General features: G+C 43.2%; 1 protein-coding gene across 1 annotated transcript in view; it reads right to left on the reverse strand.

Moving 5' to 3' along the window:
• The window catches only part of ALS2CL (ALS2 C-terminal like), a 43,863-nt gene that overhangs the window by 25,619 nt on the left and 1,794 nt on the right, over positions 1-16,450 (reverse strand). The window contains exons 2-10 of the mRNA XM_086867511.1: positions 14,479-14,587; positions 13,693-13,873; positions 12,269-12,334; positions 11,439-11,604; positions 10,285-10,413; positions 8,882-9,001; positions 6,884-6,960; positions 6,298-6,364; positions 4,923-5,119 (exon numbers count right to left, since the gene is read on the reverse strand). Of these exons, the coding sequence (XP_086723637.1) occupies positions 4,923-5,119; positions 6,298-6,364; positions 6,884-6,960; positions 8,882-9,001; positions 10,285-10,413; positions 11,439-11,604; positions 12,269-12,334; positions 13,693-13,873; positions 14,479-14,587 (1,112 nt within the window). The remainder of the gene's footprint in view (positions 1-4,922; positions 5,120-6,297; positions 6,365-6,883; positions 6,961-8,881; positions 9,002-10,284; positions 10,414-11,438; positions 11,605-12,268; positions 12,335-13,692; positions 13,874-14,478; positions 14,588-16,450) is intronic.

A 16,450-nucleotide genomic window follows, 5' to 3' on the forward strand; every position in this document is an offset into this window, starting at 1 on the left:
CGACACTCCCTCATGGGACATCCCGATATTCCCACCTGGAATATCCCGACACTCCCACATGGGACGTCCTGGTATTCCCACATGGAACATCCCGATATTCCCACATGGAACATCCCGACATTCTCCCTTTCAATCCCTGGAATCTCCTTTTCCCTGGAATTTTAAATCCCTGGAATTTTAAATCCCTGGAATCCCCTTTTCCCTGGAATTTTAAATCCCTGGAATTTTAAATCCCTGGAATCCCCTTTTCCCTGGAATTTTAAATCCCTGAAACCCCTTTTCCCTGGAATTTTAAACTCATGGAACCCCCTTTTCCCTGGAATTTTAAATCCCTGGAACTCCATTTTCCCTGGAATTTTAAGTCCCTGGAATCCCCTTTTCTCTGGAATTTTCTCTGGAATTCATCCAGACATTCCCAAATGGAACATCCCGACATTCCCATGGGGAAAATCCCAACATTCTCCCTTTCAATCCCTGGAACCTGCTTTTCCCTGGAATTTTAAATCCCAGGAATTCCCTTTTCCCTGGAATTTTAAATCCCTGGAATCCCCTTTTCCCTGGAATTTTAAATCCCTGGAACCCCCTTTTCCCTGGAATTTTAAATCCCTGGAATCCCCTTTTTCCCTGGAATTTAAAATCTCAGGAATCCCCTTTTTCCTGGAATTTTAAATCCTTGGAATTCCCTTTTCCCTGGAATTTTAAATCCGTGAAACCCCTTTTCCCTGGAATTTTAAACTCATGGAACTCCCTTTTTCCTGGAATTTTCTCTGGAATTCATCCAGACATTCCCAAATGGAACATCCCGACATTCCCATGGGGAAAATCCCAACATTCTCCCTTTCAATCCCTGGAACCTGCTTTTCCCTGGAATTTTAAATCCCTGGAATCCCCTTTTCCCCGGAATCCAGTCCCACATTCCCGTATGGAATATCCCGACATTCCCGCCTGGAACAGGAGCTCCCAAATCCCAGCCAATATTAATTAGTCTAATTAGCATTCAGGCCGCTAATTAACATCCAGGCCAGTTCAGCCGCAGCTTTGAGCGGAGTTTGGAATTGGATCATTCCCAAGGTTTTTTCCCAGGAATTCCTTTCCATTTCGTTCATCAATTCCCAGATTTTAGGGGGAAAAATTCCATCCAAAAAAATTCCTCGAAGACCAGAGAGCCAAAAGGCACCTCCAGGCCTCGATTTAATCCCGGAATGTTTTCCAGCTCTGGGATGAGTGGGAAGAATCCTTTGGAATTCTCTAATCCCAAAATTATTTTTTGGAGGTGCCTTTAGGACCTGGCAGCTGATCCCGAATTAATTACAGGGATTAATCCAAGCGCAATTGGAATTAATCCAATTCCAGCCCGGAATTCCAGTCCTGAGGGATCGGCGATTCCGTGGATTTTGGGGGTTGGAAAAGGGATTCCAGGATAAAAATGGAATTCCCGAAATCCCGGAATTCCTGCCGGGTCCAGAGCGATTTCCCTCCTTGCCGGGTTCCCGCTTTAATTTAATTCCGGCCTCATCCCAGAAAATCGGATCCCTGATTTCCAACGGAATTCCAAAATCCTGGAATGCTTTGGGGACACCTCCCACAATCCCAGGCTGATCCGAGAGTCCGACCTGGACATTCCCGGGATTCAGGGACAGCCCCAAATCTCTGGGAATTCCGGCTCCTCCCCATTGATACCAGTTCCAGTCCCGATCCCAATCCCAGTTTCCCCAGTTTGGGATTTTGGGATCATCCCATCCCATTCCACTGATCCTATCCCATCCCATCCCATCCCATCCCATCCCATCCCATCCCATCCCAGGGCCATTCCCACCATCCCAACCATGGCCACTTCCAGGGATTCAGGGAATTCCAGGGAATTCCAGCCCAGCCCCTCCCAGCCAGGAATTCCTTCCCAAATGGAATTGGAATAAAATTCCAATTTGAAATTCCAATCAAATTTCCAATTCCAAATGGAGCTTGGAATAAAAACTGGGAATGCCAGCAGCCTGGAAAATCAGGAATTTTGGGAATTTGGAGCTTGGGAATCCCTCAGAGATCCCTCAGGGAATGTTGGAATTTTTTGAATCCTCAGGGAATGTTGGAATTTTTTTTCTCCTCTCCCTTGCTTTGCCTCCAATTGGAACGATTGGAAATCCTGGAATTACGGAATTTTTGGGATCTTCAAAGTTCCAACCCCATGGAATTGCCAGGAATTCCTTCCCAAATGGAATTAGAGCATGGAATTAAAACTGGGAATTGGGCTGAGGGAAAGCCAGCAGCCTGGAAAATCGGGAATTTTGGGAATTTCAGGAATTCCGAGCTCATTTTGGAGCTGGAGGCTTTGGAATCCCTCAGGGAATGTTGGAATATTTTTCTTCCCCTCCTCTGCTCCAAATCCCAATGAGAACAATTAAAAATCCTGGAATTTTTGGGCCTTGATGGGAATCTTAAAATCCCAACCCCGTGCCAGGAACGTTTCCCGTTATCCCAGGCTGCTCCAATCCTTCCTTGGATATCCCAGGGATCCAGGGGCAGCCTGGAATCTCCGGGAATTCCATCCCGAGGTTTCATCCCGACCTCCGGATGGCGAAACACCAAAACCTGGCCCGGGGTTGTTTGGATTTCTCCGGCTGTTCCCGACGCCTCCGCGAGACTGGAGCAGCTCCAGCTTTTCCAGGATTTTGAAATCCTTGGATCGCTTCCCTTTGGATTCGTGCGTGGGAATGGAAAAAGGGAGGAGGGAAAAGCCGGAGCACGGCCAGGTTTCGGTTGGGTTTTAGGGAAAGGTTCGGCCCGAGGAATGGGATATTCCAGAGGGAATGGGAATGTTCCACAAGGAAGGGGAATGTTCACCTGGGAATGTTCACCAGGAATGGGAATGTTCACCTGGGAATGTTTACCAGGAATGGGAATGTTCCATGGGGAATGGGAATATTCACCTGGGAATGGGAATGTTCACCAGGAATGGGAATATTCCAGAGGGAATGGGAATGTTCACCTGGGAATGTTCACCTGGGAATGGGAATATTCCTCAGGGAATATTTAATATTTAATTTATATATTTATAAATTATATTTTATATTTATATATAATATATGTATATAATATATTATATATATTTAGGTATTAATATATAGAATTTTATATATAATTTGAATACATATTGTAAATAATATATAATTATTATATATAATTCTATATGATATTTATAAATATAAATATAAATATAAATATAAATATATTTTTATTTATGTTTATATTTATATTTGTAGGTATATGTATATTTATATAAATATAAACATAAATATATTTTTTAATTTATGTTTATATTTATATTTGTAGGTATATGTATATGTATATGTATATGTATATGTATTTATATTTTATTATTTATTTTATATCTATATAATTTTTTAGCATACATATACACATCTAATTTACATATAATTAACTATAAATCCTAATTCCAGCCCTAATTAGAGTCACCATCCCCTGCACCCCCCTCAGGCTGATCCACACCACATTCCTGGATTGAATCCACAAAAAACCATGGATGAGACATCCACAATTAATCCCAAATTTTCCCTCTCAGCCTTTGCTAAACCCCTCCTCGAGGCCAGAATTCCCTCTGGAATTCCCTCAGGCCAGAATTCCCTCTGGAATTCCCTCTGGAATTGCCTCAGGACGGAATTCCCTCTGGAATTCCCTCAAGGGTGGAATTCCCTCAAGGGCAGAATTCCCTCTGGAATTCCCTTTGGAATTGCCTCAGGCCAGAATTCCATCTGGAATTCCCTCAGACCAGAATTCCCTCAGGGCCAGAATTCCCTCTGGAATTCCCTCTGGAATTCCCTCAGGGCCAGAATTCCCTCTGGGAATTTGTCCCATCCTGGAGGTGCCTGGAAAAGGATCGGATGTGGTGGAGGAGCTCGGGGATCTTTCCCAACCATCACGGAAATGCCAAACCTGCGATTCCAGCCTCATTCCCGCCTGGAAAAGGGACCCAAAAGGCACTTCCAGCCTCAATCCCGCTTGGAAAAGGGGCCAAGAGGCGCCTCCATCCTTATTCCAGCCTGGAAAAGGGGCCCAAAAGGCACTTCCAAGATTATTCCCGCTTGGAAAAAGGTGCTCAAAGGCAATTCCAGCCTCATTCCAGCTTGGAAAAGGGACCTGAAAACCATTTCCGTCCTCAATCCTGCTTGGAAAAGCAGCCTTAAATCCATTTCCAGCCTCATTCCCACCTGGAAAAAGTCCCCAAAAGACAATTCCAGCCTCATTCCAGCTTGGAAAAGGAACCCCAAAAGACAATTCCATCCTCAATCCTGCCTGGAAAAGGGGCCAAAAAGGCAATTCCAACCTCTTTCCTGCTTGAAAAAAAAACCCCAAAATCACTTCCAGCCTCATTCCCGCCTGGAAAAAGTCCCCAAAAGACAATTCCAGCCTCATTCCGGCTTGGAAAAGGGTCCTAAAAGTCACTTCCAACCCTTCCTACCTGGAAAAAGTCCCCAAGAGGCACTTCCAGCCTCATTCCCGCTTGGAAAAAAACCCCAAAAGACAATTCCAGCCTCAGTCCTGCCCGGAAAAAGTCCCCAAAAGGCAATTCCAACCTCATTCCAGCTTGGAAAAGGGGCCCAAAATCCACTTCCAGCCTCATTCCCACTTGGAAAAGGGGCCCAAAATCCACTTCCAGCCTCATTCCCACTTGGAAAAGGGGCCCAAAAGTCAATTCCTACCTTCTTCCCACTTGGAAAAAGTCCCGAAAATCCATTTCCAGCCTCATTCCCGCTTGGAAAAAGTCCCCAAAAGGCAATTCCAGCCTCATTCCCCCCCGGAAAAGGAGCCCAAAAGGCACTTCCAACATCATTCCCACCGAAAAAGGGACCCAAAATCCACTTCCAGCCTCATTCCCGCCCGGAAAAGTGTCGCAGGCTGTTCCTTACTTGCCGTGGGGTTTCCCCTCCAGCCACTCGCCCTCGTAGGTGGCCCCTCGGAGCCGGCTGTCCCTGCGGAATCCGTAGCTGAAGAATCTTCGGGAAGGAGCCTCGGCTCCGTCGCCGCTGCCGCCCCAGAGCGGGAAATCGCGCTTCCCGTTGAGCGCCTGGCGCACGGCCTGCTCCAGCTTCCAGCGCCACACGGCCTGCGGGCACGGAAAACAGGGAGAGGGGTGGAATCAGAGCCCATCCCAGGAAAAACGGATGGAGAAAACAGCTGGATAGCGCTGAGGAATTTGTGGGAATCAATGCTGATCCCTGGAAAATGGGACAGAGATGATGTCGAGGAAACGCTGAGGATTTTGTGGGAATCAGCGCTGATCCCAGGAAAATCATCTGGAGACGACGTCGGGGAAGCTCTGAGGAATTTGTGGGAATCAGCCCCCATCAAGGGAAAATCAATGGGAAAAACGTCGGGGAAGCACTGAGGAATTTGTGGGAATCAGAGCCCATCCCGGGAAAAACGGATGGAGATGACATCGAGGAAGCGCTGAGGAATTTGTGGGAATCAGCTCCGATCCTGGGAAAATCAACTGGAGACGACTCCAGGGAAGTGCTGAGGAATTTGTGGGAATCAGCGCCGATCCCGGGAAAACCGGACAGAGACGAGGTCAGGGAGGTGCTGAGGAATTTGTGGGAATCAGCGCCCATCAAGGGAAAATCAATGGGAAAAACGTCAGGGAAGCGCTGAGGAATTTGTGGGAATTCCAAAGGGGGTTCTCCTGGACAGGTGGGAGGGAGGAATTCCCGCTCGGATGTGAAAAAAAGGGGAAAAATGTTAAAAAAGAAAGACAAAATTCCGGTTGAAAAGCAGCGAGAAACCGATGGGTTCCCACCAACATCAGCTCTGAGCAACCTCTGGAGTCTCATCCAGGATTTTTTTTTTAAAATGAGGGGAAAATCCCAACCCGATCCCAGAAGCGCTGAGGAATTTGTGGGAATCAGCGCCAATCCCGGGAAAATCATCTGGAGATGACTCCAGGGAAGCGCTGAGGAATTTGTGGGAATCAGCGCTGATCCCGGGAAAATGGGACGGAGATGATGTCAAGGAAGCGCTGAGGAATTTATGGAAATTCCAAGGGGATTCTCCTGGACAGGTGGGAGGGAGGAATTCCCGCTCGGATGTGAAAAAACGGGAAAAATGTTAAAAAAGAAAGACAAAAAAACCGATGGGTTCCCACCAACATCAGCTCTGAGCAACCTCTGGAGTCTCATCCAGGATTTTTTTTTTTGGAAAAGGAGGGGAAAAATCCCAACCCAATCCCACTCTGGATTATTCTCCTGATTTAAATATTATGGAAATGGGAAAATCCCGAATCCTGACCTTGGTTTGGGGGTCCTTGGTGGAGAGGACGAACGTCTCCTCCGGGGTGGTGACGCGCAGGCCATGCCTGGGAGGGAACAAAAACCAAAAAAAGGATGGAAAACGCAATTCCCGATCTGTCGGATTTTCCTCCTGGAGATCCCGGTGCTTTTCCAGGTGTTTTTTTAGGTTTTTTTCTGGAGTTCTGCTGGATTAAATAATTTTGGGATTGATGGGTGAGGAACGGGACGAGAGGGAACGGCCTCGGGTTGTGCCTGGGGAGGGTTGGATATCAGCGGGAATTTTTTTATGGAAAACTTGGGTCGGGATTGCTCAGGGAGGTTTGGAGTTTCCATCCCTGGAGGTGTCCGAGGAATTCTGGGAACGAGGTGGGATTTGATGATTCCAGAGGGGTTTTTTCCAACCTCAGAAATCCTGGGATTTCAATCTGGCAGCAAATTCCAAGCTGCTGAGATCCCGTTATCCGTATCCCAACCCCACCGCTCGGAAAGGAGATGGGAAAAAGCTTTGGAGCGTTTTCCCATCCACCTGAACGTTTTTATTCCTGGAATATTTTTTGAATTCCCGGTAGGAATTTCTCACTCACGATCCCGGAGCCAATTTCTCTCCGCAGTTTTCATCCACCCACACCAACTTCAGATCAAAACTCTGGAAGCTGTTTCCCTGGAAAAAACGGGAAAAGGGCATTGCTGGAAACATCTGTGGAATAGCAGAGGTGGAGGGGAAGCTCAAATTCCTGATTTTTTTGAACCAGAGATGGAAAAACCAAGGGAAAAGGAGGGAATTTCTGGTCTGAACATTCCTAAAGATCTTCCAAAATTCCATGGCCACACCCAGGAGTGAAACATTCCCAGGTGACCCCGATGTCCACGGGAATTCCTTCCCCACCACACGACAACATTCCCAAATCATTCCAGCCGATATTCCCGGAGATTTGTGGCTGCCCCATCCCCGGATGTGTCCAAAGAAAGGTTGGAGCAAACTGGGATTGTGGGAAACACGGAATGAAGTGGGAATGGATCAGCTTTAAACTCCCTTCCCATCCAATCCATCCCGGGATTTATTTAGGATTCGGACTCTGGGCAGCAGCGCCAAAAAATATCCCAGGAATCCCAAATTGAAGGATTTTGGGATCAGCAGCAGAGGAACAGAACAAAATCCAACATGGAAGAAAAGGAAAAAATTCCATTTCCCATCTCCTTTCCCATCCAGGTGTCCACACGGAGCTGCTGCCTGGCAGGATGGAGTTTTCCAAGGAATTCCCAGAATGTTCTCCCGGATTTGGGAAAAGAGGCAAGGAAGGGATGTCAAGATTCCCAACCAGCTCCATCCCAATCCAGTTGGAATTCCCAAAGTTCTATAAAGCTCGGCAGCAGCAGGAAAGACACAGACGGGAATCACGGATCGAACACGGAGATAATTCCATGGATTTGCTGATCCCGGTTCCCATCCCAGGCACCGGAGCTGGGCCGGGATCCAGCTCATCCAAAAATGTGGAAAACCCAAATTCCATGGCACGGGATGCTCTTCCTGGAGTTTTTAGGGAATTCTCATCATCTCAGGGATGAGAATTCCGCAGTGTCCGGGTGGAGAAGGGAACCTCCACCCCATTCCCAAGGTTGGATTCTGATTATTCCCAAAGTTTTGTTTGGGAGAATTTGGGAATGTTCCAGCTCCCAGGGCAGTGTTGGGATACTTGAGGAGCAGGAAGAGATTCCTGCTGGATCCCAGGAGCTTCCAAACCAGAATTCTGCTGGAATTCCCTCACGGGAACACATCCCCACAGCCCAAAATTCCCAAAACCACCTCCAGCATCTTCAGCCCTGCCACAGACACGGAAAATCCCATTGATCCCAATCCGGGATCTCAGCCTTGATCCAGCAGATCCCTTGGAATAACAAAGGGCCCAAATTCCCTGTGGAAAAGGGTTTGGATCACTCCGAAGGTGCCCGAATCTACATTTCCTGGGAAAATCCTGTGGATCTCCTCTACTCCTTCCCAGATTTTCCTTTTTTTTTTCCCCAGAGCCAACCACACAAAATTTTCCCAACTTTTCCAATCAGCTGAACTCTGCTGGATTTTCAGCATCAAAAAACCTGGAATTTTCCAGCCATTCCTTCAGGAAATTCCAGTAATTTTTGTAATTATTATATATAGTTTTATATGTTATATATATATATAAATATAAATATAAATATAAATATAAATATAAATATAAATATAAATATAAATATAAATGTGAATATATAAATATAAATATACAAATATATAAATATATACATATACAAATATATAAATATATAAATATATAAATATATAAATATATAAATATATAAATATATAAATATAGATATAAATATAGATATAGATATAGATATAAATATAAATATAAATATAAATATAAATATAAATATAAATATAAATAAAAATATAAATATAAATAAAAATAAAAATAAAAATAAAAATAAAAATAAAAATAAAAATAAAAATAAAAATAAAAATAAAAATAAAAATAAAAATAAAAATTTTAGGGTGCTTTTTTCCGTTTTCTCTTCCTGCTCCCTCTGGAGGATCCCGGACTCACCTGGATCAGCACCAGGACGTCGTCGAAGAGCAGGAGACGCTCGGAGCGGGAGCTGCCGGAAGCGATGGGAAGGTTCCTGCTGTCCTCCAGGAGTCTCCGCTCCGGAACGCGCAGCACATCCTGGAGTGGTGGGAAAAACTGAGATTGGGAGAGGACACGGAATTCTGGGCAGGAATTCCCACTGGGATCAGCTGGCTCGGGGTGTTGAATGTGGGGCACAAACTCGGAACCCCCAGGGAGCTCTTCCAGCTCCTCCAGCCAGCTCTGATTGATGGAATTCCAGACCCAGATTCCCGATCCACATCAAATTCCTGATCCACATCAAATTCCCAATCCAGATCAAATTCCCAATCCACATCAAATTCCTGATCCAGATCAAATTCCCAATTCTTATCAAATTCCTGATCCACATCAAATTTCCAATCCAGATCAAATTCCCGATCCAGATCAAATTCCCTCTGGATCAGGGTTCCAGGGACAGCAACACATCTGGGACAAAAATTCCAGGATTTTCTCCAGCTCCCCCACCCAGCTCTGTTCTATGGAATTCCAGCCTCAAATTCCCAATCCTTATCAAATTCTGATCCAGATCAAATTCTGATCCAGATCAAATTCCCAATCCTTATCGAAATCCCAATCCATATCAAATTCTGATCCATATCAAATTCCTTGTCCTTATAAAATTCCTCATCCTTATGAAATTCCCCATGAAAATCAAATTCCCAATCCAGATCAAATTGCCAATTCTTATCAAATTCCTGATCCATATCAAATTCCCAATCTATATCAAATTCCCCATGAAAATCAAATTCCCAATCCAGATCAAATTCCCCATGAAAATCAAATTCTGATCCATATCAAATTCCCAGTCTTTATCAAACTCCCAATCCAAATCAAATTCCCAATTCTTATCAAACTCCTGATCCCTCTCCCATTCCCATTCCCATTCCCATTCCCGATCCCAATCCCAATCCCTCTCCCATTCCCATTCCCATTCCCGATCCCAATCCCAATCCCTCTCCCATTCCCATTCCCATTCCCATTCCCATTCCCATTCCCATTCCCATTCCCAGTCCCTCTCCCATTCCCATTCCCTCTCCCATTCCCATTCCCATTCCCATTCCCATTCCCATTCCCATTCCCTCTCCCATTCCCATCCCCATTCCCATTCCCATTCCCATTCCCATTCCCTCTCCCATTCCCATTCCTTTTCCCATTCCCATTCCCTCTCCCATTCCTGTTCCCATTCCCTCTCCCATTCCCATTCCCATTCCCGTTCCCGTTCCTTCTCCCATTCCCATTCCCATTCCCATTCCCATTCCCATTCCCATTCCCAATCCCTCTCCCATTCCCTCTCCCATTCCCAAACTCCCATTCCCTCTCCCATCCCATTCTGGACTCACGGTGAATTTACATCCCAGGGAATTCCAGAGCTCCTTGGTGCGGGCGGCTTCATCCAGGACCTGGCTGACGAAGGATTCCAACTTCCCGAATTCCTGCTCCACGGCTCCGGCTGCGTCCCGCTCGGGGCCCTGGGAAAGGATGGAAAAATCCGGGAATGCTCCCGGTGGGGGGAAGAGAGATCCGGGCTGGATTTTTGGGAATATTTAAAAATATCCATTCTGGATTTTTGGGAATATTTAAGAATATCCAGGCTGGATTTTCGGGAATGTTTGGCAAGGTCCTGCCTGGATTTTTGGGAATATTTATCAATTTACAGATTGGATTTTTGGGAATATTCAGTAATGAATTCATAAAGGTTGGATTTTCGGGAATATTGAGCAATATCCAGAATGGATATTTGGGAATATTTAGGAATATCCAGAATGGATTTTTGGGAATATTTAGCAATGATTAAAGATAAATAAATCCATAAAGATTGGATTTTTGGGAATATTCAGCAAAGGAGATCCACACTGGATTTTTGGGATATTTAAGAATATCCAGGGATTTTTGGGAATATTCAGCAAAGGAGATCCACACTGGATTTTTGGGAATATTCAGCAATATCAAGGCTGGATTTTTGGGAATATTTAGCAATGTCCAGGCTGGATTTTAGGGAATATTCCGCAATATCCAAGCTGGAATTCCTGGAATATTTAGCAACATCTAGGTTGGATTTTACGGAATATTTAGGAATATCCAGGCTGGATTTTTGGGAATATTTATCAATATCCAGGTTGGATTTTCAGGAATATTCAGCAATGTCCGGGCTGGATTTTTGGGAATATTCAGCAACATCCAAGCTGGAATTCCTGGAATATTTAGCAATGTCTAGGTTGGATTTTTGGGAATATTTAGGAATATCCAGGCTGGATTTCTGGGAATATTCAGCAATGTCCAGGCTGGATTTTCAGGAATGTTTGGCGAGGTCCTGCCTGGATTTTTGGGAATATTCAGCAATATCCAGGCTGGATTTTTGGGAATATTTAGGAATATCCAGGTTGGATTTTTGGGAATATTTTGCAATGAATAAAGATAAATAAATCCATAAAGATTGGATTTTTTGCAATGTTTCTTCCCGCCAAAACCCCGAGCATTCCAGACCCATTCCCACCTCCTGGAGCTGCTCCCGGAGCTGCCGGAGGAGCCGGAGGCAGCTCTGGCCGTGCTCCCGGAAAGGTTTGAGGAGCTCCGAGTGCAGAGCCGGAGCCAGGGAGCTCTCAGAGCTGAAATCCCGCAGGAATTCCTTCAGCACCGCCTTGTGCCGCTTCCAGGCCTCGCTGGAAAATCGGGAATGAGGAGAAAAGGTCGTTAATTCTGCTGGAATCGCCGTGAAAAAATCAGGGAATTGGGATTTTCAGCTGTCAAAAGATGGGATTAAAGGGAATTTCATCCCACACTTTCCCTAAATCCCAGAATTCGGATTCTAAATGGAGCTGGGAGAGCTTGGAAAGAGGAAAATCCTGGAATTGTCCCTAAATCCCAGAATTCAAAATTCAGAGGGAGCCGGGAGCGCTTGGAAAGAGGGAAATCCCGGAATTGTCCCTAAATCCCAGAATTCCAACTCAGAGGGAGCTGGGAGCGCTTGGAAAGAGGAAAATCCTGGAACTGAGCCACGGAAAAATTGGGAATAAAGGGTTTGGGAATGGGCTCTTTAGAAATTCACATTTTCATTCCCTGTTTCCATCAAAATCTGGGATTAGAGGAATTCCCAGCCAGATTCCTGCTTTCCAATCCCATCTTTTCCCTAAATCCCCAAATTTCAAGTTGCTGACTCCAGAGGGAGCTGGGAGAGCTTAGAAAGAGGAAAATCTTGGAATTGTCCCTAAATCCCAGAATTCTGACTCTAAATGGAGCTGGGAGTGCTTGGAAAGAGGAAAATCCTGGAATTGTCCCTGAATTCCATGGATTCCCAAGATTCCCAAGGATTTTCCAGCTGCTGACCTCTTGTTCCCGGCCGCCCGCTCGAATCCTTGAACCACCACGAAATTGGCGAAGGTGACAAAATACCTGGAAAAAATTCCAAGGATACACGGGAGAAGGAAATTCGGGATGAATTTCGGGATCCCAAATCGTTGGGAAATTCCCTTAATCCCACTAAAGGTCGGATCGGATCCGGGAATTTTTTTCCGACTTTAATTCCAGGATTTTTGGGCATAAAAGCGCTGATGGGAGCGGGATCCGTTTCCATCGGATTTCATGGAATGAAATTCCTGCCTGTAGGAATTCCTCAGCCCGGAATTCCCATCAGAATTTGGAAAATCTGGGAATTCTGGTATGGAAATGATGGAATTGTTTCGGTTCTGAGCTCCATTCATTTCTCCAAATTCAGAATTTTCTTTTCCCATTTAATATTTTCCACAGTTTTTTTTCCAAGAGCTGCAATTTTACCAAAAGTTCCCGGCAAATCCCAGATTTTCCCACTCAAATCCCAGATTTTCCCACCAAATCCCAGATTTCCCCAAGAAATCCCACATTTCCCCAACAAATCCCAGATTTTCCCACCAAATCCCAGATTTTCCCACTCAAATCCCACATTTTCCCAACAAATCCCACGTTAAACCCGGGTTTAATTCCAAAAGAAACGGGAATAAAATCTCTAGACAAATTCCTTTGGATCATTCCCAAGTCTCATCCCAAATTCCCATTTTTTTCCCCATTTCTTCAGGAAAACCAACTTGAATTCCCGGGATTTTGATCCAAAGTGGAAAATCCAAAGTGGAAAATCCCAACTGGAAAATCCCAACCTGGAAAAATTTTGGCCACTTTTATGGAGAAGAAAAAAGGTGGAATTAAAGATTTTTATGGAATTTCAGCTCTCCATAAGATTTGATTCCCTTTGGAATCTCAGCTCCCGACCCAAAAGCACAAATTCATGGAAAAAAAACCCCCAATTCAATCAATTTTCTGGGATATTCCGAGGATTCTCATCCCGATTTTTCCTGATATTCCCAACCGGGATCCACGGAATCCCGTTTTCCTGCTCCGGAATAATTATATAAAAATTATATAAAAATTATATAAAATTATATAAAAATTATATAATAATGTAATTATATAATAATATAATATATAATATATAATAAATAATACATAATATATAATACATAATATACAATATATAATAAATAAATCATAATAATAATATAAATAATAAAATAGAATAAAAATAATAATATGTATAATAATATTTATAATAATAATGATAATAGTAATAATAAATAATGATAATGATAATGATAATGATAATGATAATGATGATGATGATGATGATAATAATAATAATAATAATAATAATAATAATAATAATAATAATAATAATAATAATAATAATAATAGTAGTAGTAACAAATAATTCCGGCTCTCACTGGATGGAGAGGCTGAGGAAGAGATCTCCTTTCCAGAGGATGTAAAAATCCTGGATACAGCCGGAATCGGAGCCCCTCAGTATCCGGGAATTCTCCTCCGTGAAATTCCAGAGGGCTTGGAAGCGATCGTTGAGCAGCACCAAGAGCTGGAAATTCTCTTTTTCCTTTGGATCGTTGGGTTCTGGGAGGGGAAAAAAATCGGGAAAAATGCAGTGGGAATGCCGTGATTCCCCAAAAAATTCATGGAATGTGGCCTCTGATAAAAACAAAAGGGAAAAGGGGAAATTCCAAGGAAGAAATTCCATGATTTAGGGAAATGGGGACCCAAAAAAAACCGGGAAAATGGATCTGAAAAAGGGAAAAATCCAGGAATTTTCCCTGTTCCTGGAGTTGGTTTTGCTGGAATGGGATAAAATCCATCCCAAACTCTCCGGGAGCTCATCCCAGTGCTCCGGAGGCAAAATTCCCGTCTTTTTCCCAAGGAATTTCCCAGTTTCCTTGGAATCATCCCCAAGGGAATTCCTGGAATGGCTCCAGGAATTTCCCTGGATTTCGGAGCTGTTTGGATTCCCTGGATTCCATTCCCAGGAATTTTCCCATCCGGGATCAGCCTGGAACGGGAGCAGGGAAAGAGGAGGAGCCAAATTTTAGGGATTTATGGATGAATTCTCCACGGATCCATCCCAAAAAAACACAACCCCGAGCTCGGGCTTCCCGATTTTAGAGAAAACATTCCCAAAAAACATTTCCCAGTGGGAATTCCAGATCAAAATTCCCTGGATTTACCTGCCTGGAGCAGAGGTTTGAGGATGAGGGCGTCGAGCCGGGCCAGGCACGAGGAAAATTTTTCCTCCTCTTGGAGCAGCGATCCCAGAATTCCCGGCACGGACATGGCCTGGAAAACACCGGGAACGACCGGAATTCCTGGGAATGGAATCCCTGGGATCCAGTCCAAGGGTTTTGATTTTCCTTGGATCGATTCCCCGCCCTCAGCGGCGATCCCGGCTGGGCCCATCCCAAAAATCCTCGGGAAAAGTTGGGAAAGGGATGAAAGGGAACGGCTCAACTGGACACAACCGAGCTCAAGATTCCCAGATTTCCCCAAATTTTCCCCATTTTTCTCAAATTTTCTTAAATTTTTCCCAGGTTTTTTCCCAAATTTTCCCGATTTTTTTTCTCAAATTTTGCAAAATTTTTTTCTCAATTTTTCCCAATTTTTTCAATTTTTTTCAAATTTTTCCCAGAGTTTTTTTCCCAAATTTTCTCAGATTTTCCCAAATTTTCTCAAATTTTCCTGATTTTTCTCAAATTTTCCTGATTTTTCTCAAATTTTCTCAAATTTTTCCCAGAGTTTTGTCCCAAATTTTCTCAAAATTTCCCAGTTTTTTTTCTCAAATTTTTCCAAATTTTCCTAAAAATTCCTGGATGAAATTCCCCAAGGAAATCCTCCCCAATTCCTGATGAATTCCCCGCAATTCCCAGAGGAAATTCCTTGACAAAATTCCCACAATTCCCACAGGAAATTCCCACAATTCCCACAAATTCCCAGAGAAAATTCCCCCCCAATTCCAGGCAGAAATTCCCAGGGCGCTTTCCCGCCCAAAGCTTTTCCCAAGGGAATTCCAGTTGGGAATTCCGGCTGGGAATTCCAGTTGGGAATCCCAGGGATCCTGACCTGGCAATTCCCAATCCTGCAGCTTTTTCCCGCTCCCATTCCCAAAAAATCCTCCCCCTCTGGAATCACCAATCTCCAAATTCCCGCCTTTATCCCCAAATTCCTCTGGAATTCCCGCCTTTATTCCATCCAAAACCCCTTCAGGGCAGGATTTTTGGGATAATCCCACCCGGATTGTCAAATATTCCCATTTTTTTTTGGCCTTTTGGGAATGCAGGAATCCCATGGAGCGGCTACACATTCCAGGAATTCCGGGATTTTCCCTCAATTTTAAGCCAGGCCTAAAACTCAGATGGGAATTTAAACCCGGCTTTTCCTCGGCCTCTTCCCGAAAACCTGAGCCCCCGATCCCAGTTTTCCATGGAATTCCGGAGCCCCCAATCCCAGCTTTCCATGGAATTCCGGATCCTCCCATCCTGGTTTTTCATGGAATTCCAGGAAGTTTTTTTGCCTGGGATCAGCTCCTGGGGAGCTGAGGTTATTGATGATATTAATTATTAATAATTAATATTTAAATGAATTCCTGGGGGGAGTTTGGGATTTTATTGATTAAATTGGGTCCGTTTTGTTCATTAAATGAGCGGGAAATTGGATTTTAATTAATTCAATTATTTCATTTCATTTCATTTCATTTCATTTCATTTCCTTTCATTTTTATTTTATTTCATTTTTATTTTATTTTATTTTATTTTACTTTATTTTACTTTATTTTACTTTACTTTATTTTGATTTTTTTATTTTATTTTACTATTTTATTTCATTATTTTATATTTATTTCACTTTATTTTATTTTATTTTTACTTTATTTCATTTTATTTCATTTTATATGTTATTTTAGTACATTTTAATTTATTAATATTTTATTTTTATTTTATTTCATTTTATTTTTATTCCATATTCTTTAATTTTAATTATATTATTTTATTTTATTTTATTTTATTTTACTTCATTTCATTTCATTTCATTTCATTTCATTTCATTTCATTTCATTTTTTCTATTTCATTTATTTCATTTCTCTTTTTTACTTTATATTTTTTGTTATTTTATTTTACTTTTATTCTATTCTATGTATTTAATTTATA

The sequence above is a fragment of the Cyanistes caeruleus genome, chromosome 1 (genome assembly GCF_971803275.1).
Source record: "Cyanistes caeruleus chromosome 1, bCyaCae1.hap1.1, whole genome shotgun sequence".
Classification (NCBI taxonomy): domain Eukaryota; kingdom Metazoa; phylum Chordata; class Aves; order Passeriformes; family Paridae; genus Cyanistes; species Cyanistes caeruleus.